This window comes from Salvia hispanica, chromosome 3 (assembly GCF_029641045.1).
Source record: "Salvia hispanica isolate PSC_SH4W2 chromosome 3, Shi_PSC_v1, whole genome shotgun sequence".
Taxonomy (NCBI): Eukaryota; Viridiplantae; Streptophyta; class Magnoliopsida; order Lamiales; family Lamiaceae; genus Salvia; species Salvia hispanica.
In genome coordinates, this window is record NC_142694.1 from 43,066,094 (window position 1) to 43,093,961 (window position 27,868).

A 27,868-nucleotide genomic window follows, 5' to 3' on the forward strand; every position below is an offset into this window, starting at 1 on the left:
GGAAGTCGCGCAGAGAAGGCCGGGAGCTTCGGGAAAAAACACCCGGCCGGGCGTTTTTTTACTGTGCAAAACGCCCGGGGACAGGGAAAACGCCCGGGCCGGGCATTTTGGCATGTGAAAAACGCCTGACCGGACGATTATGCCGATTTTTAGATTTTGTGGGCCAACTTTCTATTTTTGGACCCATAGTATAAATACCTCTTGATGTCATTTCTTTTCCTTAGATTTTGATGAAATTAGATGCTTGAGAGCTTTGTTTCCTCTTGGAGAGGGTTTCTATCCAATTCCTAGATTTAGGTTGCTTGAATCCATCAATTGCTAGTTCAAGCATGGGATTTCCATCAATTGCTAGTTCAAGCATGGATCAAGTAGAGGTATGCTTTGAGGTTTGTGGTTCCCTTGAAAATCTAAAAATCGGCATAATCGTCCGGTCGGGCGTTTTTCACATGCCAAAATGCCCGGCCCGGGCGTTTTCCCTGTCCCCGGGCGTTTTGCACAGTAAAAAAACGCCCGGCCGGGCGTTTTTCCCGAAGCTCCCGGACTTCTCTGCGCGACTTCCGTAAAACCGCCATAACTCCCTCATTCGGACTCCGATTGGGATGTGCAAGATACCCACGCGAAGCCGTTTCCAAGATGAAGACAATGGTGGCAGTTTCATAGCTTTCGGATATCATCTATATAGGACGGTTTTCGGTTGAATCCAGCTGTAGCTGAAATCCTCGACGCACGGCCTCCATGATCGTATCATCTAGGAACTCGTAGGTTGTGCGGAATCCCGGTCGTCGGACAAACAAGTACTTCCCCGCTTCAAAAACCCTCAACCACTTTACTAAACCTAGTATAGGGAAGTAGGGATCGATCCCACAGAGAAGGATGCGTAAGACTCGTAATCAAGGATTTGGGAGTATTTTTGGTGTTGGCTGCTGCCACGCATTTTCTTGGGTTGAGGAAAAAAAAATTAAAATTAACTTGACTTGGGAATATTAGAAAGAAACTTAATCTAACAGCTAGACCTAGGAGATAATTCTACGGTGGGACCACATCTAAGAAAAAGCAGAGTACGACTGGAAAGTGGCAGAATAACTAACTCTCGTACTAACTGACAGTGACATCGTCTTCTACAACCAAATTCGCATAAAACTTCTTGAGAATACACATAAGCAAATCAAAAATAGGGCTACTAACTTGGAATCAAATCTATGCATAAATAACGAAGAACTTACAGATCTGCATACCTAGACGAAGGGAAATAGAAAACAAAGGAAATTAAACAAGTCTATCCACTACTGTTTCTTTCACACGCCAAAACCAACTTCAGACGCTAAATCCACTCCGGATCCAAGCGTCCGACACGGACTCCAAACAGAAAAAATTCTCCATCACGTCAGATTTACAAATTTAAGCTCCGAACACTCAATCAACCACAGATCTGTCACCCAATTCCACATCAAACACCTCAATAACGAAATAAGGAGAGATCGACATAGCAATTTAAGAATTACGCTAACAGTAGAGAGATCTAAGCAAAAGTAACTTGAAATTAAACAGCTAAACTCAGATCCATGAGCGATAAGTAGTTAAACATCATCAACATCAAAGTCGACTCCCAAAAGTGAAGTTCGACGGTGGAAACTAGCAAAAAACAGCTGAAATTAAAACAAATGTATCTTCGCCCTCACTGGGACGGTGTTACCAAACTCGAGATCTTTAGACAGTACCCCCCCTGTCACGATTATCCCCAGAATGTTTCCCAAGTGTGTGTGTAAAATGTATGAGCTAAGAAGAGTGAAAACTATATCCATTACGCTGCATGCTCCTCTCTATTTATAGGCGCTTTAGTGGGTCCAGCGAGGTATTGATAATGACTTTGTTGCCCTCAGCTGTAGACTTCCCCGTCACGCCAATTTTCCTTGTAAATCCTACTCATTTCGTCCTTTTCTCTCGCTAGACCATCTCCTTCATTACTTCCTTGATCTAGCGATTTTCTTCACACACCTGGCTTAGGAAACGTGTTAGACCCAGCAATTTATAACATTTTTTTGCACATTACTGATGCATGAAATTAGCCTTATCATGCCCAAACCCTCGTGAAAGAAACAATTCAGTGACAATTCGGCCCACGGTAAGAAATTCACCCACTTATTCGGCTTGTCTGCCACGAAAGCGCGCAAGTACTGCTCCAACCCACGATTCCGCACCTCCGTCTGGCCATCAGATTGAGGATGGTATGCGGTCGTGAAATGCAACTTCGTGCCACTCAAACGCAGCATCTCCTCCCACACGTCGTTTAAGAATACCGAGTCCCTGTCCGAGACCAAAGTCTTCGGAAACCCATGATGCTTCACCACTGTCTCGATAAAAAGGTTGGCCACCCTCAAAGCATTGAAACGCGGCGGCAAAGGAGCGAAGTGCGCATACTTGGTCAGCCTATCAACCACTACCATGATTGTTGTGAACCCGCGAGACTGGGGAAGGCTCGTCACGAAGTCCATAGACACGTCCTCCCAAACCTGTGATGGGATAGGCAAGGGCTGTAGCAACCCCGCAGGTTTTTGTGTCGATTACTATGTTGTTTGACACTCCAAGCACGCCTCCACAAAGGTTCGAACATCCTTCCTCATGTGCTTCCAATAAAACTGTGCTGCCAGACGGCGAAAGGTTCGCTCGATGCCCGGATGGCCCGCCTGTGGGGTCGAATGATGCTCATGCAAAAACGGCAATTTAGCCGCCGATAGTTCTCCCACATAAATTCTTCTACCCCGATAAATCAGACCCGCCACAAAAGTCATGCCAGCCCCTGCTTTGCCGTCGGCGATCAGCGCCTTCAGCTCGATCAGCTCCTCCAACGACCTAGTCTCGGTCATCAAGAGTTCAAAGATATCTGGCACAGGATGGGCTACCAATGCCAACGCCGCTGCATCGGCCTGTTCCTGCTCCGCCACGCCCACCTTCGGCGCCATATCGCTGCATGACAACGCGTTCGCCACCCGGTTGGATGCCCCTGTTTTGTACTCAATGCGAAATTTGTAGCCCATCAATTTTCTGGCATATAACTGTTGATCAGGAGTCTGGATAATTTGTTGCAATAATTCTTTTAAGCTCTTCTGATCACTTCGTATCACAAATTCGCGCCCCAACAAATATTGGCGCCACTTCTGAACCGCCTCTACAATTGCGTATAACTCCTTATGATAAGCCGACGAGACCCGTCGGTGGGGGCCCAATTTCTTGCTAAAGTGGGCCAAGGGGTGGTCGTCTTGGAGAAGGACCGCACCTACGCCAAAATCCGAAGCATCTGTTTCAACAAAAAATACTTTGGAGAAATCCGGCAAACGTAAAACTGGGGCTGAAGTCATGGCCGATTTTAACGCCATAAAATTGTCCTCCGCTACGGGTGACCAGACACATGCGTCCTTCTTAAGGAGCTCAGTTAATGGTCCCGCAATGGTCGCATAATTCGCGATAAACCGTCGATAATACCCTATAAGGCCCAAGAATCCCCTCAACTGCTTTAAGGATGCAGGGATCGGCCAAGCCACCATGGCTGCAATCTTCTCCGAGTCGGCCCTCAGCTGGCCTTCCGCGATCAAGTGGCCCAAGTATTCCACCGTGGTGCTGCAAAAAACACACTTACACATTTTTACGAAAAACTGATTAGATTTCAGTATGGTGAGTACCTCGTGCAGGTGGCGCACATGAGACTCCAAGGTGGGGCTGTAGGCCAAAATATCGTCAAAAAAGACAATAACAAAGAGGTGTAGCATAGGCCTAAAAATCGCATTCATGGCCGACTGAAATGTAGATGGAGCATTAGTCAAACCGACGGGCATGACCAGGAACTCGAAATGGCCGTCATGCGTTCGAAAAGCTGTCTTGAAAACGTCATCCACATGCATCTGAATCTGATGGTACTCGGATCGCATGTCCAACTTTGCGAAAAAACGCGTTGATCCCAGCTCGTCAAACAGCTCATCTGAGGTGGGTATCGGAAAGTGATCGGGTACTTGCCATGTTCAGGGCTCGATAATCAATGCAAAACCGACACGTGCCATCTTTCTTTCTGATAAGCAAAATCGGGGATGAAAACGAGCTCTGACTGGGGCGAATGACGCCCGAGGCTAACATCTCCTTCACCTGCCTCTCGATCTCGTTCTTCTGAAAGTATGGGTAGCGATACGGCCTCACATTAACTGGTTTTGAATTCGGAAGTAAATGGATACGATGGTCGAAAGGTCGCGGCGGCGGCATCCCTGTCGGGGCATGAAGCACCGCCTCGTGGGATCTCAAAACCGCCAACACCATGGGATCCAGGTCGTCCGGGAAGTGGGGTGGTTTGGTAGCAGGATACTCGTCCTTGGGGACCGAAATCAACTCGAACGCCTCAGCCTCGCCCCGAAGTGACAGCAAGCTCGCGACAGCCTTGAGGGACACCGTCTGAGCTTTCGGTGTGGTCACCCTCAAAGAAATGGGTACCCCATTGCGCATAAACTCCAACGTCCCTTCTACAAAATCGCTAGTTACACGCCTCAGCGATTTCAGCCACGCCAATCCCAAAATCACTTCTGGCCCATGGATCGGAAGTATATGCAAATCAATCAAGAACACGTGGGATTGAGTCACTATCTGTTAAGTTTGGTATACTGAAAAGCATGTTTCGAGCAGTTTCGCGCGAACAGAATCTTGCTTGTATACGTAAAACTCTACAATCCACTTTTAACCCGATTAAGTATTATTCGAGCAGTTCCGCACGAATAGAATCACTATTATTATTACATTGTGTTTGTTTGTGCATTTATAAGATGTTTTATAAACATTTAAATGTATAAGAAGCAAACAAAGTCTAAGTCTTTTGCTTAGTAGACCGGTTGTGGGCGGCGTCCAATTTAAGGTAACACGGTCAGATCTATGCAATGCTTTGCAAAAGAAAAAGAAGAATTTCACAACCTAGATAGGCTTAGACTACCTATCGTGAAAGGTTGCAATGTCAGTCCGCATATTTCTAAGCCTTACTGAAATAAGATGACATTTGTGTGGTATAGCACTGAACGAATCTAACAGCAAGACGTGTCTTTATGCTATCTACTGAAAGACTAGGTCTTGATAAAATACCATTTCTTAATCTACATATGTTAGCATTGAGCATACGGTATTGATTATGCACTACTTTGACTTATCAAATTGTGCGGGTTTTTCGCAACACAATAATCCTGATATATTGGGTTAATAAGATATTAATTAATTAAGTCCATAGCAGACATTAATTAATTAATGGACATTTATGTCTTAAGTGCGGGAAATAAATAATAAACAAAGCGGAAACCCGGATTACTTGTAATTTCAGATTTGGATGGGGAGAGTTCAATATTACTTCTGTAGTGACTGTTCGTAATATTCCAACGTATGCTTGTATTAAATTGTTGGTTCAATTTAATAAGTAAAAAGCTAATTGGGGGAGCTCATATCCAATTCCTTCCATAGATCCCTGTCTGGGCCCAAAATGAACTTAATATAAATAGGAGAATAAAGGAGACGGAAAAGACACATTATTATTTTCTTAAAAATTTCCGTCCACTCCATCACAGAGAAGGGGACGATTTTTTCTCTCCAGCTCTCCTCCGTGAAATCGTTTTTTGCGTCTCTTTTATTTAAGTCCAAGTATTTTGATAAGATCAGTCCACCCTGATATCGAGATACAGTTCGGGAACCAGAGAGAAGATTCGTGGTCTAGTATTGAAGATCATTACGTGGAGAAGGCGCAAGCAATCGACGATTCTTTAGAGAATCAAAATCGGTAACCCTAAACCGTAGAAATCATGTTTTAGGATTTATATTTTCTAAGCATGAATTATTTGCGTTCTAGCATGCAATTATCTGTTTAACATGTGAATTGATTAATCGCAAAATCGGTCAAATAAATCCGTGTCTGATTTATTTGTTTTCTACAAGTCTTCCGCTGTGCAAGGGGCACCAAACCCCAGCAATTGGTATCAGAGCCAGTTTTTTGGCTCTGATTATGTGGATTAATTTCATGTTATGTGAAGTGCTTGAATTCATGTTCGTTGTCTATACGTTTTGTACGAGTAGACATAGTTCGAATTAGCCCATGTTTTGATCGTCTAGGCGTGAGTTTTTTCTTCAAACTTTTTCGAAAATTTGTATTGCCGTAGACTGATTAATTGGGAATTCAATCATGTAATCGTTGGTACAATTGTTACATGGATACCATAATTGGAATTGTAATCACGTCAGATCACAAGAATTCCATGCGCTATGGTTCCAATTCGTAAGTATACGTGTTCTTGGAGTCACCGTGGGCGCTGCAGAAGAGGCGGCAATTCACCAGCGACGCAGCTGCACAGATAGCAGCGGCGATCTGCCATCCAGACAGCAGTTTTTCCGGCGGCGGCGGCTTTTCGAGTGGGAGCCCTTCTTGGGCAGTTTCCGGGCTCGGAGGAAGCTGTTGTCGCAGCCGCTGCGAAGGCGACGTCGCAGCAACAGCAGCGGCACCGGAGAAGATGCAGTGACAACGGCTGCGGTTCAGTGGGAATACGAGGAACGCAAGATTAGGGTTTCCATATGTGTGACGTCGCTTTGTCTCGTCTCGTGACTTTACTTACCAAATTAGTTTAGGGTTTCCTAACCCTTGGAATTAATTTTTGGGAAATATTCAAGATTAATTTGGAAATATGACTTCAATATATATTTTGTGGATTTTATATATTATTTAAGAGTTGATTTTAGTTAAATCATGGATTAATTAGATTCTTTCCTTATTTTATGGATTTATAAGGATTTTATTCCTAGATGAATTCTAGTGAAATTTGGATAATGACAATCTAAATATTATCTAGATCCTATGGATTAATGTGGATTTATCCCTAGACAAATCCTAGTTGGATTTAGATAATGATAATATTATTTTATTCTTATCCTATGAGTTTATATGAATTTTATTCATAGATAAATTCTAGATGGATTTGGATAGTGATAATATAAAATTTTATTCTTATCTTATAGATTTATATGGATTTGTTCCTAGATAAATCTTGGATAGATTTGAATAATTATAATATAATATTATCTTATTCTATGGATTTGTATGGATTTACTCCAAGATAAATCCTAGATGAATTAGGATAAACATTTATATTAATTTATTTTACCTTATGGATTTGAATAGATTTAATTCTATTAAGACAAATCCTAGATGAATTAAAATAAGTATTAATTCAAGTTATCCTTATCTTTTGGATTTATATCCTAGATAGATTAGGATAAAGATGATATATAAGAAATCTTTATTTAATTGGATTTAGATAAATTTATTTATCTAAGAAATCCTAAGAAATGTTTGATATATTCTAGATGTATATTCTAAATAGAATTAAGATTTGTATAAATCTTGGTTGATAGGATTTTATTTTTATCTTATGGATAATGATGGAATTGTTTCTATCTAGTAATATCCTAGTACGATTTAACTAATGATAATCTTAGATCAACGTTATCTTGAATTGTAGGATTTGATTTTATCGAAATAAAATCTAGAATAATCCTAAATGGGTTTAGATTGTTAATACTATCTTGATAAATCCTAAATAAATTGCATAAACATTATCCAAGATAAAACTTAATTATTTAATTGATTCTCCCTTGACTAGATTAAATAATTGTCGTTAATTATCCAGTGTGTTTAAATGTCATGCATTAAATGGATTTATCTATTTATTTGGTATTTATCTATTTTAAGTGGATTATCTGCTTTATCTGCTATTTTAATTATGCAAAAACCATAGAATATATCTAACTGATGATTACAACAAGTGCGTTGTATACGGTCTCCATCAGTTGGTCTGCCAAAATTTGTGAAGCTAGTTTCTAATATTATCGCCACCCACTCTGCGTGGACAATAATCCTACGAAACAGTAAGTTCATAAGGGCGGACTTCTCACATGATAAATAGAATGAACTAGAAAGTGGTTCCTAATATTATCGCCACCTGCTCTGTGGGGACGATAATCCTAAGGAACTACGAGTTTCAGGGTTCAATCAGAATTTATGAGATAGCTTGATTTTGTTATCAGCACATGAACATTGTCATGGAATTGTGTTGTAGAAATAAAATTCTCTGTAATGCTAAATCTGATGGTCGTGCTTAGGCAACATTAGGCGGCCATGCCATTTTGTGATCTCTGGACTATTTGTCGGTGTTGTGACTAGTAAAATTGTCAGAATTTTAATGCGTATTAACCTCCTCTGGATGGTACAAAATTTTAATTTTGCTGTTGTAAGATACATAATTGTTTTGTGGTTATTTGTGATTATGTATTGAGCATAAGTATGTGATAATAAGTTTACTTGTCATATCTTCATGATGTCATTCAATATTTTGTCTGCGATCCTTAAAGAAAGTAAACTCAATTGCCTAAATTATGTAGACCAGAAACGAAAATGGATAAGATTTTCATCGCTAAAAGCTTGGAGTTTATACTCGATGATTCATGTCCTCCATTTCCTCGACATAATTCCACAAAGAATGTTCGAGAATGCATTATGCATGTACTTGACAAGTTCTTTGAGGAATAAGGTCAAGCTATTTTCCTATAAGTAGCATGACAAGTCTTGGTTAATGACGATGAAAGATGGATATCAATAGAATCTGTCAAGATGATTCGATTAGAATATCCTAGAGTGACAGAATGTTTTGAGGATCTTTTGATCACTCAAATAGTTTCTGACACAAGTCATCACCTAAAGAAATAAGAAATGACTACAAGAAGGTTTAACTGAAAAGTTAAAAATCTTCAAGATAATAGTCGTTATATTACTGATAGAGGAAAGTAACATGATAGATGACAAATTCATAAAGGCTGCATTTTTTCTTAAGTCCTAGTTCATTTGATCAAAGACTAGATATGGAAATGGGAGAGCCTGAATTGTCATTAAAGTTTGTTTAAAGCGAGTGAGGATGCTTTGTAAGTTGAATTGACATCTTTTAGAGAGGACAATGACTTACATGACAATGCAACTTCTAAGTAAGAGATCTTGATCCAATTAGGGTTTTGTTGCAGTGGGAGTTATTAATGCTCAACTATTGTTTTATGGTTGATGCTTAAGGCATCATAGTATTAAAATAATATAATTGCGACAAGGTTGAGTATTCAACAACACATCAACTTCTTAATAATGAATGATAAAGTATTTATGGCTCTTAGTCTTAAGTTCAAGAAAATACTTAGCAATTGTTCGAACTGATCTAGACTATCAAGATTTTAACAATTTGTTTATTAAATAGCTTGAAAGTCGAGAATGTTTGTTTGATGCACTATGAGTTAGAATCGTTTGATTCAAATACTTATAGAAGTGCAACATAGAAAGACTAGCGAGTCTTAATGGTTTACACCATAAGAAGACAAGCAAAGTGTTATGATCAGTAGTGGGAGTCTAATCTCCATTAACGAATCCAAGCATTCATCGAATGAATGGGATGGTTATGTAAGAAGGAATCGAAGTCTTTCTAAGACAAGTTTGATTAAGTGATGAGTTGTACTCATTAAAATCTTATCATTGATGGGATAAACATTAAAGAAACTACCAACATCAGTACCTTCTACAAAACACGAGTTGTGGACTAGAGTGTCTCTAGTCTAGCACATCTCAAGGTGTAATGTTGTTCCAACACGTGTTTGAAAAGTGTCCAAGAAATTGGAGTTGAGTACTGAGGCATGTTTTAAGGTTTGTCCCAAATGATGTAAGGTTATAAGTTCTGTAATCTTCAAAGATATAATTCTTGTATGAAGATCAAGAGATAAACTACGAGCCTAACAACGTGATAACTCTCAAAATAAAGAGAGAGATATCGGATTTTCCACATTACCAAGAAGTCATACCATTAGAAACTTTTGCACTAATAAAATCAACTTCAGTACCTATGATTGTGAGAACCAGGTCGTAGTGGGAGCGCTCTTAGGAACATAACAAGTTCATGGGTCTAAGAGTGTCGTAAGACTCAGTCTTAGATCAACTTGAACATAATCCCTTTAACTATAATGTAGTATTGGTTCATTTGGATATTCATCCTTGAAAAGGTGATAGATTCCAAACTACAATCTAAGATAGACAACATGTTTTACAATACTTGCAAAACTACCTATAGGTTGTGTCAGTCAGTGGGAGCTAGTATATTTACAAGTGTAAATATAGATCTCAAAAGGCTAGACAATGACAATGGGTTATGCCCAAAGAGAATTATCTTCTCGCTATCGTTGTGCCAGGATTTAATCGATCCTATTGTCTATTAGAACTTACATAAATTAGAATGTATGTATTATGATTGTCAAGACAACCTTCTATAACTAGAAGTCTTGTGGAAATCATCTACTAGAACGTCCTAATGGATATGTAATTAAGGGCAAGAAACACATGATTTGAAGCTTATAAAGACTTTCGTGGTCTTAGGCAAGCATCTAAATCAGAGTATATGTTTTATTAAAATTGTCAAATATCTGGAATTTGACTTTTGCCCATAGCAGTGCTGTAAGCACAAGGAAGTTGAAAGTGCATTAAATATGGTATTATTGGTACTCTACGATGATGAAATCTACAAGAGTTGCAAACAACTAAGATTGGCATCTGGCGTAGGAAACTGGTTGTCTGCCCAGTTTAAGATAAAGGATTGAAGAGAAACTAATTACATTCTGAGCATCTACGTCTTTTCAAGATTGCTTGGAACGTTTTATGAGGTTCTCTTAGGAATCCTATATCTATACATTGCTTGGAACGTTTTAGCATTATAATTTCCATGCAAAGGTTTTACCTTTCAAGATGAAATTGTCTTGTCTCTAGTCGTGTGTCGTTTGACACTTAGTGAGATCAAGAATATTGAGACTAGTTTTGGAGATAGATGTCTCATGTATGCTATAATGTATACTAAGTTTGATATTAGTTGTGCTTTTGCATAGCAAATATATATCATATTAATCATGGCAAAGGATTTTGATTGAGGCAATGAATATACCCTAGTGCTTGAGAAACACTAGTAACTATATTCTAGTTTACCAGTCATTCATGTAATGTCCTTGGGGTTACACTGTCTTAGTTTTATGACTAATCAGTGATCGAGTAAGTCATCCTCTGAATATATGTGTTTACCTTAGGAATATCTTCCTAATAACTTTAATCGTAAGTTTTGAGTATGCCTATGAGTATTATTTTTTATTACTCTAGTGAAGGCTAACTCAAGGGACACACAAGTTTATTAAGCTAAGCAATCACATATGGGGATGAAATTAATTAAAGATCAAGTACGCAGCAAAGACATTATGGTGAAAAATATATAATCAGAGAACAACCAAGCATATTTTTCTTTCACCTTGTGAAATGAATGGTAGTTCGATATATCTAGTACAAAGACCTACTTTGAGTATAAGTAGGAGAGTTTTTGGCAGTTGGTATACTCGAAAGCATGTTTTGAGTATAAGTGGGAGATTGTTAGGTTTGGTATAGTGAAAAGCATGTTTCGAGCAGTTTCGCGCGAATAGAATCTTGCTTGTATACGTAAAACTCTACAATCCACTTTTAACCCGATTCAGTATTATTCGAGCAGTTCCGCAGGAATAGAATCACTATTATTATTACATTGTGTTTATTTGTGCATTTATAAGATGTTTTATAAACATTTAAATGTATAAGAAGCAAACAAAGTCTAAGTCTTTTGCTTAGTAGACCGGTTGTGGACGGCGTCCACTTTAAGGTAACACGGTCAGATCTATGCAATGCTTTGCAAAAGAAAAAGAAGAATTTCACAACCTAGATAGGCTTAGACTACCTATCGTGAAAGGTTGCAATGTTTGTCCGCATATTTCTAAGCCTTACTGAAATAAGATGACATTGGTGTGGTATAGCGCTGAACGAATCTAACAGCAAGACGTGTCTTTATGCTATCTACTGAAAGACTAGGTCTTGATAAAATACCATTTCTTAATCTACATATGTTAGCATTGAGCATACGGTATTGATTATGCACTACGTTGACTTATCAAATTGTGCGGGTTTTTTGCAACCCAATAATCCTGATATATTGGGTAGTGGTGATTAATATCTAACGGTGCTAGGATTGCTATTATGTTGAATCGTGCGCGAGGTGAGTCTCATTTGATAATGTCCTCAAGAGGAGCTCGAACAAGGTTTTATTATTCGGAAAACTGGCTAGTTGGTGTTTTATTACTCTATGAATAATAAATAAGTGTTTCTTGCTAAGTCTACTCTTGGAGTTAATAAGATATTAATTAATTAAGTCCATAGCAGACATTAATTAATTAATGGACATTTATGTCTTAAGCGCGGGAAATAAATAATAAACAAAGCGGAAACCCGGATTACTTGTAATTTCATATTTGGATGGGGAGAGTTCAATATTACTTCTGTAGAGGCTGCTCGTAATATTCCAATGTATGCTTGTATTAAATTGTGGGTTCAATTTAATTAGTAAAAAGCTTATTGGGGGAGCCCATATCAAAACCTTCCATAGATCCATGTCTAGGCCCAAAATGAACTTAATATAAATAAGAGAATAAAGGAGACAGAAAAGACACATTATTATTTTCTTAAAAATTTCCGTCCACTCCATCACACAGAAGGGGACGATTTTTTCTCTCCAGCTCTCCTCCGTGAAATCGTTTTTAGCGTCTCTTTTATTTTAGTCCAAGTATTTTGATAAGATCAGCCCACCCTGATATCGAGATACAGTTCGGGAACCAGAGAGAAGATCCGTAGTCTAGTATTTAAGATCATTACGTGGAGAAAGCGCAAGCAATCGACGATTCCTTGGAGAATCAAAATCGGTAACCCTAAACCGTAGAAATCATGTTTTAGGATTTATATTTTCTAAGCATGAATTATTTCCGTTCTTGCATGCAATTATCTGTTTAACATGTGAATTGATTAATCGCATAATCGGTCAAATAGATCCGTGTCTGATTTATTTATTTTGTACAAGTCTTCCGCTGTGCAAGGGGCACCAAACCCCAGCACTATCCGCGTCTGGAGGCTAGCGTGTGAGCAAACCAATGATTCTCCGTTGCCCACATACACTCAGAACGGTTTTATAGCCGTTAAAGGAAGTGATAACTGTTGTGCCACTGTAGGATGCAAAAAATCGTGAGTGTTGCCCGTATCGACCAGAATGGCCACGGGGTCAGCGCCAATTGTACCCTGCAATTCCATCGCCTCTGGTCGTTGTTTCACGTCCAGCGCAAAGATGTGGGAAAGGTCTGCCGTTATCACCTCCGGGTCCTGCTGCTCAGCCAATGCCTCTGGTTCCTCAACTTCGTCCTCCACCTCACCTGCCATATAGGTCAAAAACGGTTGTTTGCAAGCATGGCCCGGCACCCACTTCTCTTGGCAATAAACACAAAGGCCGCGCCGTGTGCGATCTGCTCTCTCTGCTGCTGTTAGGTGGATAACTGGCAGCTTCGCGTAATCGGGGCCTCTGGCGCGAACAGGTTTGGTCGTTGGCTGGAGATGATGATGCTGGCATCAGACCTTTCTGCTCTCTGGAAGTCCAATTTCGTCGCTGGAAACCCGGTTGGGTTGGTGGCTTCTCCACGCTCCCATCAAATTCAGTAGCGAGGGCCATTGCAGCCGCCACCGAACGCGGATGTTGATGCTTAACCTAGGATCGAACAGGCTGCTGGATACCCGCCACATAAATAGGTAAAAAAGTAGATTCTGGAACGTTTGGGATTCGGTTCCGCATAGACTCAAAAGTCGAATTGTACTCTGCCAAAGAACCCGTCTGCACCAATTTGGCTATCAAACCCACGTAATCCTCAAAACATTGCGGATCAAAACGACGCCGCACATCCTCCAAGAAGTCCTTCCACAGTACCACGGGTTGCTAGCGCGATAGTTAAACACCCACTCTGCCGCTTGATGCTCGAAAATCATTACTACATAATGTAGACGATAGGCCTCGGGTATCATCAAATGGTCAAAATAGTATTGGATTCTGGCAATCAAATTGACAGCATCCGACCCATTGAAGCGTGGCGGCTTCATCTTCACGTCCCTCGGTTGTTCCCACGCCCGATGGCTCCCATTATTGTTCCACGCTGGAGTATCCCCTGAAGTTGGTTGGCGAGCCATAGATACTACCATCCCCTGGTGGCCCCCCGGAGGCTCCCATGAATTCCCCTGGCCTGAACCCGGTTGCCATGGCGAGGGGAGCTTATAAATTGCTCGACTCAAAAGTTCCAACCAATAATAATAAAAAACAATAAATTCAGAAAATAGCAATAAATAATCCTATTTTATTCCACGCTTCACTTAGAGACAGAGTCTCCAAATCTAACAGGTGGCCTTGTTCTTCTTCTCGGCTTCCCCTGTTTACTCGCCTCCCTTGACGACGGTCTTCCTCGTTCCACCGTGTCGCAATTCAGCTTCGGCACTTGCAGCTCCTCGACCTCCTCTTCCTCTATGACGGTCAGGCGCTGCTCCGTCTGGATTGGAGGGAGTACCGTATCAAAGGCTTACCCCCGCAATTATGAAAACTGGAATTTCTTTCACAAAATTAGATCTCGTGTAATCTTATAGCCATTATTAATGAATCTTGATTGATGTGATAAAATTGAAATAAATATGCACCTAGAATGGCCACATGAATTAGGAGATAGCCTGCACATAATCATTAATTAGGTAGTTATAAACACAATTATAGTATGTCGTTTGAATTCAAAGTGTGTATCCTTACGAGTATGATCCACTAATAAGCGATATCTGAGTTGCTCTGCATTTTCAAGAATCAAAAGCGTTTAATTGTCAGTGATGGAATTATATAAACACAAGTATTAATTAGCTTTCTTACCACATAGTGTGGGTGGTTCATCGCATCTATAACAGAAGTAGAGTTCAAACCCATACAAGAGAGATTGATGGATTTGTGAAAGTGAAACATTCGTCAAATCCTCGAATCCCGGCCATGATGTCTTTTCCATTAGATCTAATTCACACAAATGTGGTAGCTCTGAGGCCATGATGCGCCCAACATTTACATATCTAAAGCTGGAGTGTGATGAATTAGAGTGATCACAATATTGAGTAATGTCTATAAAGGGGAAAGGATTTTTCAACGGATTCGGGCAGCTGATCAAGTTAACCGACAATTCTTCAAAGTCGGAAGGAGAATAGTATGGCAAAAAAGAAGGAGCGGTGAAGTTATAGGCATATGTGGAAGTGACAGGGAAAGAGCAGATGTCGTTGTTTATGGAAGCATCAACGAACCTGATGGTGTCGTTTTGGTAGTTGATATGTTTGACATGGTATTTGACAGAGTTTAGATAAATGAAGGTGACATTGTTTTCGCAGGTTAGTTCGTATGTTGGATCGCCACAGTGGCGCCTGGGATCGCTCTTGAGGCGGAAAGGAGAGCTGATATCGCGAATAGCACCGCAGGCAGAAGGACTGCATTCCTTTGCCTCAGCAGAAAGGAAGAAATGGAGTGAGAGAATCAAAGTGGTGAGGAAGATGATGAGCTTGTGTGTTGTGATCATGGCTGGATAATGTGATTCACCAACCAATAAGGCCAAACAATATTTGTAAGCTGAAATAGATAATGTATGTCACCCACTACACATGCATGCCAACTTCCACATCACCCCACATCTGCTACAACCACTCTCCCACTACCTCATCACTTCATTTGAGATGCCTACCCTCTTTCTTGGTAGCATTACATGTTGCATGCTTCCAGAATGATAAACGTTTCTTTTTCTTTCTTTTTTTTTTATTTACAGATGCAGTATATAAAATGGAATTTACTTTCTTATCTAGATTCCACTAGCCTTTTATCTTGTGCTTAAGATGCTTGTTAGGTGTTTAGAGATAAATTGCTCCGCAAAAATATCTTTTTCACCAGCAGTTATATTTATTCTCTTGTTTGATTGCTTTCAATGCATGTTATAGTTTCTTACTACTCCCTCCGTTTCCTCATAGCTGAGGCGAAACTTTTCGGCATGGAGTTTTAGAAATGAATGTTAGGTGTGTTAAATAAATAGATAAAAAAGTAAGAGAGGGGAAAAAGTAGAGAGAATAAAGTATAAAGTGAATAAAGTAAAGAGAATAAAGTAAGAGAGAAAAGTAAGAAAGAGAAAAAAGTTACCATATATGGAAACGACTCAACTGTGAAGAAACTTCCCGAAATGGAAAAATGACTCAACTATGAAGAAACGGAGGGAGTACTTTTTATGATATTTCAGTGAGAATTCGTTGAAGGTATGTATCCAGTGTAGGAGAAACTGGTCAATCATGGTTTACTATCTGTCTCACTCAAGAATGTCAAGATGTCTACATTCTTGAGTGACATGGGATTTTAAGAAGAATTGTTAGGTGGAATGAGTAGACAGAAAAAGCTAATTGAATATTTTAATATGAATGACACGGGATTTTAAGAGGAATTGTTAGGTGGAATAAGTAGACAGAAAAAAGGTAGTTGAATATTTTAATATGAAAGAAAGGAGAAAGAGAGAAAGAGAGATTTATTCCCAGACATAGAAAGTGGACATCTTGAAAGAAATAAACTAAAAAGAAAAATAGACATTTTAAATAAGATGGAGGAAATGGTATTTATTTGTGTGTGAATGATATGATAATGTTGGATTCTTTATGGGAGAGTAAGATAATGTTGGATATGCATACACTTGTACTCATTATGAGAGTTGATTTTTTGCCCTTTTTAGCGGTTCATTACGTGTTTGTTCAATATCTTAGTTTTTAAAATTATGGAGTAGTATAAATTTAAAGGAAGAAAATGTAAATTTCAAATATTTGAAGGATGAACAAATAAATTATATACCGTGATATTAATATAAATTGCATATATGAGGAAAATTTATTTATAAATATTTATGAGGGTCATTTTCTAAAAATTACACTAGTTAACAAGTGTAGTATTAGATATTATTCCCTCCGTCCCACAAGAATATGCACTCTTTCCTTTTTAGTCCTTCCTATAAAAATATACAATTTCAAATTTTGGAAACTCTTTTCTCTCTAATGCGGTGGGACCAATTCTCTATTAACAATACCTTTTATGTGTCTCTTTTATTTTACCGATTTTGTATTAAAACCTGTGTCGAACTCAAAGTGTATATTCTTTTGAGACAGAGAGTATTATTGTGAGATACTTCGAAATGCGATGAATATTTCACACGACACATTTGAGCGTAATTGGACTTTTTCCTGACACTTCAGATATTGTTACATCTACTTATAGCTAAAAGTGTCACAAAAACATATTCCTAGTAATAAGTGTCATAAAAGTCTAATTTTCTAGACTATGAACTATGCATGTGGTTAAAGATGATAAATTCAGTGTAAGCAAATCATTGCACCAAAAATGAGAGAGCAAAAAAACGGAAATATCCATGTACACAAGTGTGCACGATTCAGATATTGCATTTATAGTGGTCACCCGTTTTCCACGAATGTTCTCTTCCTTAATCACTCACTCTCCTTTCCCTCGTTCTCTCTCCCTTTCCGGCGCGCAATGACGGACGGAGGTGGGGTCGGCCGACCCCACCGCTTGACTATGAGATCACTATATTATTCTTCATTATACAAGCTAGAGAGATCGATGAAGGAATATAAAAGAGTATCTTGTTTCAACAATAATTAGACAACAGATTTAAGTATTGCTAATGATCTCAATAATGCTCCTATCATTGTTATCATGCAACAATGATATGGAAGCATTTGAATCTGTAGCCCAGTTTTCTTCATGATTCCCTGCCACATACGCTGGATAATCAGGAATTTGCAGATGTTCAACATCATCTTCTAACATCTCCAACACCTTATTCATAGATGGACGATTGTTTGGACTCATTTGTATGCACCATAACGCAACAATAGTCATCTTCCGACTAATGTTTCTATCATCATTTTCAACAACATTTCCAATGTCAATGTCCCTACCTTGATTCAAGTGGTCGTATATCCAATTTGGGAAATAGTTACTAGATTCATCATTGTTTTGTGGCAAGTCTTTGTTTAATCCCACCATTTCAATCAAAAACATCCCAAAACTATACACATCAGTCTTGTAATACACTGCGCCAATACTTCTATTGATCAGTTCTAGAGCAACATACCCTATGGTTCCTCTGGCAGCCGTCACTGTCACTATCTCCTTGTTTGTGGAGCATAATTTTGCCAATCCAAAATCCGATATTTTTGGGACGAACTTATCATTTATGAGGTTTGATGTCAAAATGCAAAATCTGGATGTCACAACCATGGTGCAAATATTTGATCCCTCGGGCCACTTCAACTGCAATCTTAAATTTCATACCCCAATCCAATGAATAGCCTTTTTCTCTGTTGAAGACGCACTTGTCAAGCGAACCGTTTGGCATGAAATCAAAAATTAAGGCACGCTTTGATTTTTCGGCACAATAGCTAACGAGTTGGACAACATTTACATGATGGATCCTCCCAATAGTTCCTATTTCATTCATGAAATCTTTCCCATTTGCTGCAGATTTTCCGAGCAATTTGACAGCTACAAGATAGCCACTTCGAAGCTTTCCTTTATAAACAGAACCAAAGCCTCCTTGGCCAAGTTTATCTTCAAAATTCTTAGTCATCTTCTTTATGTCTGAGTAGGAATATCTAATTGGAGTGAATTTATTGTCACTTTGTAGGAATGATTCTACTCCCTCGAAAGAGCACAAGCGCCTTCTCCGGAATTTGTAGATCAAAAACCAGACTATCAAAGAACATATGATTATCCTTGGTGCACCGATTATGGTGACAATGACAATAATGTCAGCTGGAAAAAGAAAGATTCATACATTCAGTAGTAAGCCAAAAAAATTATGCTAAATCAAAACTCCCTCGGTCCTGGTTAAGATGACACATTTTTTAGTTGGCACATGTCAGGATTGTCGGTGTCGGCAGTATTAGTTTGATATTGTCCGCTTTGGGTCAAGCCCGCACGGATTTGTTTTTGGGTCACTACCAAAAGGCTTCAAACTAATTGGAGTTGGACAGGAATTATATACACCTTCCAACTTCCCTCAAATACCTCCCCCTCAAACCGAGACCACATCGAAACACATAATGGGCTCCGACTCTGACGGATCGTCGGCCCCACTCAAACATGGGTCTCGCAAATCGGACCAGACCCGACGCCAACCTGGCTCTGATACCACTTGTCAGGATTGTCGACGTCGGCAGTATTAGTTTGATATTGTCCGCTCTGGTCAAGCCCGCACGGATTTGTTTTTGGATCACTCCCAAAAGGCCTCAAACTAATTGGGGTTGGACAGGAATTATATGCACATTCCAACTTCCCTCAAATGTCCGATGTGTGATAGGTTTGTACTAACAGCGCAGAATTTTAGGAATTGTTGGTTAATGTAGTTAATTGTAGAGAGAAAGAGTGGGTGTAAGTATTAAATGAAAAGAGAAAAAGAGTTTAAGGAAAAAAGTGGTTGAATGTATTAATTGGAGAGAAAAATACCAAAATAGAATTGTGTCATATTGGTTAAAACAAATTAAAAGGAATACTATGTCATCTTAGTTGGGATGGAGGGACACAAATTCCTTTACATATTGAGGTACAAATTAGCCTTCAATTACAAATCTATTCAACGTAATCTCACTAAACTTTGCTGCATTGGGTAGGTGGACTTATTATGCAATCAAAATAGTTACTACTTCGTCCATCCCACATTAGTTGGCATCAATTTTCTTTTTCCTTCATCCATGGCATCAATTTTCTTTTTCCTTCATCCATAACTAATTGACACTCTTACTTTTCACTACTTATGATAATGTTATTACATTCAACTAACTCATTCTACTCACATTTTATTATAAAATAAATATATAAAAATAGGATCAACATTTCACTCACTGACAATTGCATTTCTTAAAACTTGTGTCAAATCAAATGATGTCAATTAACGACGGAGGTAAGGAGTATAACATAAATTTAGATAGCGTACCAATGAATTCAAGGTAATGATCTTCTCCCATAGCCTGAGAGTAGAACACTGCGAAAGAAGAAAACATTTGAGAAATTAAGAGACGCTAAAAAGTGTTGTGACAGAATAGAGAATAATCAAGACAAATATAAACGTAAAAAGACACGGATTTACGTGGTTCACCAACGTTGTGTTGGCTTCGTCCACGGGCAGGAAAGGAGAACATATTGTTTTCACATTACATAGTTATGCACCTTACTTCTATATAAATAGGCTCACAGACGACGGACCACATCCAATAAGACAAACAACAGGTTCAAGGCATACTAACAAAAAGAAATATAAAATTAAAGATACTTACGGTCTTGTATCCCTTGAAAATAGGAAATAAATGAGAGTACTAATACACCTGCAATTCCGATGATGATTGTCACAGGAAGGCTTACCCCTGCAATTATGAACACTGAAGTTTCTTTCACAAAATTAGAACTCTTCTTGATTTATGTGATACAAATTGACGAAGAAGATAAGTGGGTATCTAGAATGGCCAGAGGAATTAGGAGATACCCTGCATATATATATGATAAATAATCATTCATTAGCTAGAATTATAATATGTACTCCTTAGTATAGTTAGAATTCCAAGTGTGAATCCGTACGAGTAGGTCCTAATAAGTTATGTCTGAATTTCTCTGCATTTTTAAGAATCAAAAGCGTTAGAATATTACTACAAAGAAAGGATTTGTTGAAGATGAGTGAAGTAATAAGTTCGTCTTACCCCATCCTGTGGTTGTGATTCCGCAACTAGAACAGAAATTGAGATCAAGTCCATACAAGAGAGATTGGTGGATTTCTGAGAGTGAAACATTCTTCACATGCGTGAATCCCGGCCACGTTGTCGCGATTATTAGATCTAATTTACACATATGTGGTAACTCTGAGGGCCTCAGCAGAACCTTTACATAACTAAATCTAGAATGTGATGAATTAGAGGCACAATATGGATTAATGTCTGTGAAAAGGGTAGAATTGTTGATCGGATTGGGGTGAGAATTGTTGATTGGATTGGGGCAGCTAATCAATTTAACAAACCATACTTCACCACAGTAAAAAAAATCGGAATTGGAAAGATAAGGACGGGAGATTTCATAGGGATATGAGGAGCGGATGGGGAAAGAGCAGATGTCATCGTTGTTTATGGAAGCATCAACCAGCCTGATGGTGGAATTTTGGTAGTTGATTGCTTTGACATGGTATTTGATAGAGTTTTTAAGATAGAGGAAGGTGACATTGCTTTCGCAGGTGAGTTTGAATTTGGGATGGCTGCAGTGGCTGGGGTCGGTCTTGAGGCCGAAAGGGTAGCTGATATTGCGAATAGCACCGCATGCAGAAGGACTGCACTTCTTTGCATCAGCAGAATGGAGGAGTGTGAGAAGCAAGAGGGATGAAATGGTGAGGAAGATTATGAGTTTTTGAGTTGTGATCATGGCTGGGTAATGTGATTCACCTAACAATAACTCAAAACAATATTTGTAAGCTCACACTTACACAACATCTAGTTATGTAGCAAACCATTTACTTTTACCAAATTTGTGGTACAATATTTTCCATTGTGGCTGTCCTTTTTAATGGGTGTAATTATTCATTTTGGACACACTAAGTCAACGATTATAGTCTTTCTTTTTTACAAAATTTAGTTGAAGTCAATGAGTCAACGGTGATAGTTGACTGTGAGAAATGAACATATTATGGCTATCCAAGAATATAATTGTAAATTAAAATATTAATTGTAGTTAGTGAACGAATTAAAATGACTTTATTAACCTTCATCGCTGCGACTTGGTAGGCAACTAGTTATGTATGGGAGTATTATTCACAGGACCATGGAAATATATAGTATAACTTACTATTACAGCAATATGGTTATTTACTTCAAGTTTCATCTGATTATCAGCTTATGAATATATCACCAATGCACAACAAAGTGGAAGTTGTTTCCAAGTGAAAATAGATGATAACACAAATTCAAGCGTTACTTAAAATTTCAATAATGTTGCTACCATTATCATCATGCAACACTGATATGGAATCATTTGAATCTGTACCCCAACTTTCTTCCTCATTTCTTGCCACATACGTTGTATAATCAGGAATCTGCAAATGTTCGACATCACCTTCTAACATATCCAACACCTTATTCATTGATGGGCGACTGTCTGGACACATTTGTATGCACCATAATGCAACAATGGTCATCTTCCGGCCAATTTTTCTATCATCATTTTCATCAGTATTTCCAATGTCAATGTCTCTACTTTGGTTCAAGTAGTCGTACATCCAGTTTGAAAAATACTTACTAGATCCATCCTTGTTTTGTGGCAAGTTTTTGTTTAAGCTCACTATTTCCATCAACAACATCCCATAACTATACACATCAGCCTTGTAAGACACACTACCAATACTTCGATTGATAAGTTCAGGAGCAACATACCCTATAGTACCTCTAGCAGCTGTCAGAGTCACGGCCTCTTTCTTTGTGGCGCATAATTTTGCCAGACCAAAATCTGATATTTTTGGGACAAACTTATCATCGAGAAGTATATTGTGAGGTTTAATGTCAAAATGCAAGATTTGGATGTCGCAACCATGGTGTAAATATTCCATCCCTCGAGCCACTCCAACTGCAATCTTAAATTTCATGTCCCAATCCCATGAAGTGTACTTCTCTCGTTGGAAGACATACTTGTCAAGGGAACCATTTGGCATGAAATCAAAAATGAGGTCACACTTGGATCTTTCAGCACAATATCCAACAAGGTGGACAATATTTACATGATGGATCCTCCCAATAGTTGTTATTTCATTAATGAAGTCTTGCCCATCTGCTCCGGATTTTCCTAGCAATTTAACTGCAACAAAATGGCCACTTCGTAGCTTTCCTTTGTAAACAGAACCGTAGCCTCCTTGTCCTAGTTTATCTTCAAAATTCTTTGTCATCTTCTTTAACTCCGAATAGGAATACCTGATTGGAGCGAGCTTGCTGTTATTTTGCAGAAACGACTCTACTCTCTCATATACAGACAAACGCCTTCTTCGAAATTTGTATATCAAAAACCAGACTACCAAAGGACATATGATTATCCTTGGTGCCCAGATTACCATGACATTGGCAGTGATGACGGCTGGAAAAAGAAAGGAGAATACATTTAGTATTAAAAACCCAACAAATTTGTGCTAAAAACAAATTCCTTCACATATTGGGAAGTATAGGGAAATATTTGTACCAATACCAGCGAAGATGTCACGATATCCCAAACTCTGTAAGAGGTCTGCGAATTAAAAAAAAAAAAGAAAAGAACATTAGAGAAATTAAAAGTAGAAAGAGACTAAAAAGAGAAATGAAATTAAAGATTCTTACAGTTTTGTAGCTCATCCCAAAAGGAAGTAAATGAGAGTAGTAATAGAGTAGTAATCCCAATGATGATCATCACAGGAAGGCTTACCCCTGCAAGTATGAAAACTAAAATTTCTTTCACAAAATTAGATCTCTTGTAATCTTATAGTAGAAAATTGATAAGTGAGAAAAAAATATAAAGTATGCACCTAGAATTGCCAGAGGAACAGGGATATACACTGCATAAAAATCACCAGTTAGGTACTTGTAGTAGTTATGAAGACAATTAGTTGTTAATATCTAAGTATGAATCCTTACTAATATATCCTAAAAAGAGTTTCCGGAGTTTCTCTGCATTTTCAAGAATGATCAGAAGCGGTAGCAAAGGGTCTATGGATGAATTGAGCATGAATACTTATACGAGTCTCTCTTACCCCACGTTGTGGACACATCACCGCACCTAGAACAGAAGAAGAGTTCGAATCCATACAAGAGAGACTGGTGGATTTCATCAAGTGTCGACACATTATTGTTCGAATCCATCAATCCCGGCCATGATGTCAAGACGACTAGATCTAGTCCACAGGTACGCGGTACCTCTGAGGCCATGATGCGCCCGAGCTTCACATAACTAAATCCGGGATGCGATAAATTAGAGGCACAATGTTGAGTCACATCTATAAAGAGGGAAGTATTATTGTTCAATGGATTGGGGCAGATGATCAAGTTAACGAACCGCGCTAGAAGAGGCACGTGATAAAAGTATGGATATATGGAGCGAGGAGGAGCGATGAAGTCGGGGGCATGTACAGAAAGGGTGGGGAAAGAGCAGATGTCATCGCTGTCTATGGAAGCATCAACGAACCGGATGGTGGATTTTTGGTAGTTGATTGCTTTGACATAGTATTTTTCGGAATTTGTTAGATAGAGGAATGTGGCATTGTTTTCACAGGTGAGTACGAATTTGGGATCACCGCAGTGGCTGGGGTCGGTGTTGAGGCGGAAAGGGAAGCTGATATTGCGAATAGCACCGCAGGCGGAAGGAATGCAATCCTTTGCATCAGCAAAATGAATGAATGAGAGAATCAAGATGAAGATGAAGTTGTGAGTTGTGATCATGGCTGGATAGATGTGAAGATTGTACATTTGATTAAAATCAATATGAATATGAAGGGTAGTAGCAGGCTTGTATTCAGCAATAAGAACAAACGCTCCAAACAAGAATCGTAAGCTCGAAATATCATAGGTCGGAAGTTCGAGTCAACAAATAATAATAATTTGAATCATGCAGGCCGGCACAAGATTTAGCTACTGGAAAAGGTCAAATATAAAGATGTACTAATACAATAATTCGAATACTGTTAAGTGAGTAATTTTTAATTTTTGGGCTCGAAACTTGAAATTTGGGCCAAATATTATTTCTTTTACTGGTGTAAGATTTATGATATGGGCCTCAAACATTAAACTGAAAAATAAGGAAATGGGGTCAGCCCACTAACTCATACCGCCAACCAGGCTGGGCCAATCCAGATTAAAATCACAATTTGAAATAGTAACGCCACCATAAATACTCAAAAAACATATATTTAGGGCTTAATTACCAATGATTAAGAATTAGATCCGATTCCAAATCCATTAGAGAACCTTTCAAAAGAATTCTCACCATGTGACTTACTTGGTAGTCACCTAGTTATATATGGGATGAATAAAGAATTCTTCAATATAATTCATAAGACCATGAAAATAAATAACTAATTAATAATGTGGCAATTTACTTCATGTTACATCTGATTATGAACAAATTTCAAAGATACAATAAAGTGGAACTTGTTTCTAAGTAAAGAAAAAAAGATAATAACAGAAATTCAAGCATTACTAATAATCTCAATAATACTGCTCTCACTGTTATCATGCAACAATGATGTGGAAGCATTTGAATCTATAGCCCACCTTTCTTCCTCATTGGCAGTCATATACGTTGGATAACTAGGAGTGTGTAGATTTTCAACATCACCTTCTAACATCTGCAACACCTTATTCATTGATGGACGATTGTCTGGATTCATTTGTATGCACCATAACGCAACAATAGTAATCTTCCTAACAATGTTACTATCGTCATTTTCATCAACATTTCCAATGCCAATGTCCCTACCTTGGTTCAAGTGGTCGTATATCCAGTTTGGGAAATACTTACTCGATTCGTCGCTGTTCCGTGTTAAGTTTTTGTTTAAACTCACCATTTCCATCAATAACATTCCAAAACTATAAACATCAGCCTTGTACGATACTACACCAATACTTCTATTAATAAGTTCAGGAGCAACATACCCAATGGTTCCTCTAGCATTCGTCAATGTCACTGCCTCCTTATTCGCGGCGCATAATTTTGCCATCCCAAAATCTGATATTTTTGGCATGAACTTATCATCAAGAAGTATATTGTGAGGTTTGATGTCAAAATGTAAGATCTGGATGTCACAGCCATGGTGCAAATACTCAATCCCTCGAGCCACTTCAACTGCAATCTTAAATTTCATGTCCCAGCCCAATGAAGATGCTTTTTCTTGGTTGAAAATATACTTGTCAAGAGAACCATTTGGCATGAAATCAAAAATGAGGGCTCGCTTGGATCTTTCAGCACAATATCCAACAAGTTGGACAACGTTTGCATGATGGATCCTTCCTATAGTTGCTATTTCGTTGATGAAGTCTTGCCCATTAGCTCCGGATTTTCCAAGCAATTTGACTGCTACAAGGTGACCACTTCGAAGTTTTCCCTTGTAAACAGAACCAAAGCCCCCTTGGCCTAGTTTATCTTCAAAATTCTTAGTCATCTTCTTTATATCCGAGTAGGAATACCTTATTGGAGCGAGCTTGTTGTCACTTTGTAAGAATGACTCTACTCCCTCGAAAGAGGACAAGCGCCTTCTTCGGAATTTGTAGATCAAAAACCAGAATGCCAAAGGACAAATGATTATCCTTGGTGCACATATGATAATTCCAGCAATGATAACTGAGATAACATGGAAAAATAAAACAAATACATTTAGTAATATCCAAAAAACTTGTGCTATAGTATAAGTTATATGGTAAATTGCATGAAGTAGAAATGAAAGGAAAACTTGTAACTGAACGTACCAGGTGACATGAGTAAGAAAACTTGATTGCACCATCACATGATAAAGAAAAAATGTAAAATTAAAGAGCGATAATAGACTTAATTAGTCCTACTAAAAGAGAAATGAATTTAAAGAGCCTGACAGCGGAATTATAAAGAGCGTACCAGTTGATGTAATGGGAAAAGGTGCTCCCAATTTGTACAAGTAGTAATCTGTGAATCAAAAAGGAGCATTTGAGAAAATTAAGAGAGACTCAAAAGAGAAATGAAATTGAAGATTCTTACAGCCCGGCATCTCATCCCCTAGGGAAGTAAATGAGAGTAGTAATAGCCCAGTAACTCCGATGATGATCGTCACAGGAAGGCTTACCCCTGCAATTACGAAAACTGAAATTTGTTTGACAAAATTAGATCTCTTGGATAAAATTGATGAAGAAGAATGACAAAATGCTAAGTGGGCACCTAGAATGGCCAGAGGAATTAGGAGATACTCTGCGTCTGCGGATATAGTTGAAATTTGTATCACAATTATAGTATCTACAGTGTATGTTGTTAGAAATAGAGGTGTGAATACTTACAAGTTTGCCCTGTAACGCGATACAAGAAATGGTCTGCATTTTCAAGAATCAAAATTGTTGTGAGTGATGAAATACTTAATTAACACTCTAAACAAGGTTAGCCTTCTTACCCCATATTGTGGATTTTTGGGTGCAGCTATAGCAGAAGATGAGATCAAAGCCATACAAGAGAGATTGGTGGATTTTTGAAAGTGAAACATTCTTCAAATCCTGCGATGTCATGACTATTAAATTTAATGTGCACATATGTGGTAGCTCTGAGGCCCTGATGCGCCCAACCTTTACATATCTAAAGATGGAGCGTGATGAATTAGAGTCACAATGTTGAGTAATGTCTGTAAAGAGGGATGAATTGTTTAACGGATTGGGGCAGCTGATCAAGTTGACTAACGAGTGTCGATCGGGAAGAGGATAATAGTATGGAGAAGAAGAAGGAGCGGTGAAGGTAAGGGGATATGAGGAATGGGTGGGGAAAGAGCAGATGCCATCGGTTTTCATGGAAGCATCAACCAGTAATGGTGGAGGAGTCATAGTTGATTGCTTTGACATGGTATTTGACAGAGTTGAGATGGATGAAGGTGATGTTGTTTTCGCATGTGAGTTCGAATTTGGGATGGCCGCAGTGGCTGGAGTTGCTCTTGAGGCGGAAAGGGAAGCTGATATTGCGAATAGCGCCGCAGGCAGAAGGCCTGCATTCCCTTGCATCAGCAGAATGGAAGAAATGGTGTGAGAGAATCAAAGTGGTGAGGATGATGATGAGCTTCTGAGTTGTGATCATGCTTCAATGAT

The 27,868-nt window shown here is 38.7% G+C and overlaps 2 protein-coding genes and 4 pseudogenes across 3 annotated transcripts; all 6 read right to left on the reverse strand.

Moving 5' to 3' along the window:
* Positions 1 to 12,944: 12,944 nt before the first annotated feature.
* Positions 12,945 to 15,896, reverse strand: LOC148930873 (LEAF RUST 10 DISEASE-RESISTANCE LOCUS RECEPTOR-LIKE PROTEIN KINASE-like 2.1). Its single transcript, XM_089067271.1, has 4 exons — positions 14,865 to 15,896; positions 14,751 to 14,786; positions 14,645 to 14,674; positions 12,945 to 14,550 (listed from the first exon to the last, which is right to left on the reverse strand). The coding sequence occupies exons 1-4, from the start codon at positions 15,547 to 15,549 to the stop codon at positions 14,522 to 14,524; spliced, it is 780 nt and encodes a 259-aa protein (XP_088923397.1). The 5' UTR covers positions 15,550 to 15,896; the 3' UTR covers positions 12,945 to 14,521.
* Positions 15,897 to 17,301: 1,405 nt separating this feature from the next.
* On the reverse strand, positions 17,302 to 21,541 carry LOC125209454 (LEAF RUST 10 DISEASE-RESISTANCE LOCUS RECEPTOR-LIKE PROTEIN KINASE-like 2.1; annotated as a pseudogene). Its single transcript, XR_016136276.1, has 6 exons — positions 20,765 to 21,541; positions 20,646 to 20,678; positions 20,535 to 20,554; positions 20,348 to 20,480; positions 20,008 to 20,055; positions 17,302 to 18,827 (listed from the first exon to the last, which is right to left on the reverse strand). The product of XR_016136276.1 is annotated as an LEAF RUST 10 DISEASE-RESISTANCE LOCUS RECEPTOR-LIKE PROTEIN KINASE-like 2.1 (transcript).
* A 470-nt stretch (positions 21,542 to 22,011) lies between these two features.
* LOC125210092 (rust resistance kinase Lr10 pseudogene) lies at positions 22,012 to 23,214 on the reverse strand (annotated as a pseudogene).
* A 176-nt stretch (positions 23,215 to 23,390) lies between these two features.
* LOC148930874 (uncharacterized) lies at positions 23,391 to 24,499 on the reverse strand. The gene is made up of 3 exons (XM_089066638.1): positions 23,788 to 24,499; positions 23,590 to 23,619; positions 23,391 to 23,506 (listed from the first exon to the last, which is right to left on the reverse strand). The coding sequence occupies exons 1-3, from the start codon at positions 24,497 to 24,499 to the stop codon at positions 23,391 to 23,393; spliced, it is 858 nt and encodes a 285-aa protein (XP_088922764.1).
* Positions 24,500 to 25,235: 736 nt separating this feature from the next.
* Positions 25,236 to 26,320, reverse strand: LOC148930875 (rust resistance kinase Lr10 pseudogene; annotated as a pseudogene).
* Positions 26,321 to 27,166: 846 nt separating this feature from the next.
* Positions 27,167 to 27,857, reverse strand: LOC148930876 (LEAF RUST 10 DISEASE-RESISTANCE LOCUS RECEPTOR-LIKE PROTEIN KINASE-like 2.8; annotated as a pseudogene).
* Between the last annotated feature and the right edge of the window lie 11 nt (positions 27,858 to 27,868).

What these genes read in the sequence shown, in the direction of transcription:
- LOC148930873 (XM_089067271.1), bottom strand. Translation starts at nt 15,549, where the DNA reads ATGATCACAACACACAAGCTCATCATCTTCCTCACCACTTTGATTCTC. An exon ending in TGAACCACCCACACTATGTG is followed by an intron (nt 14,787 to 14,864) that starts GTAAGAAAGCTA and finishes TTGAAAATGCAG; the next exon opens with AGCAACTCAGATATCGCTTA. An exon ending in CTTATTAGTGGATCATACTC is followed by an intron (nt 14,675 to 14,750) that starts GTAAGGATACAC and finishes GATTATGTGCAG; the next exon opens with GCTATCTCCTAATTCATGTG.
- LOC148930874 (XM_089066638.1), bottom strand. Translation starts at nt 24,499, where the DNA reads ATGATCACAACTCACAACTTCATCTTCATCTTGATTCTCTCATTCATT. An exon ending in AGACTCGTATAAGTATTCAT is followed by an intron (nt 23,620 to 23,787) that starts GCTCAATTCATC and finishes ATTTTTATGCAG; the next exon opens with TGTATATCCCTGTTCCTCTG. An exon ending in TGTTCCTCTGGCAATTCTAG is followed by an intron (nt 23,507 to 23,589) that starts GTGCATACTTTA and finishes AAGAAATTTTAG; the next exon opens with TTTTCATACTTGCAGGGGTA.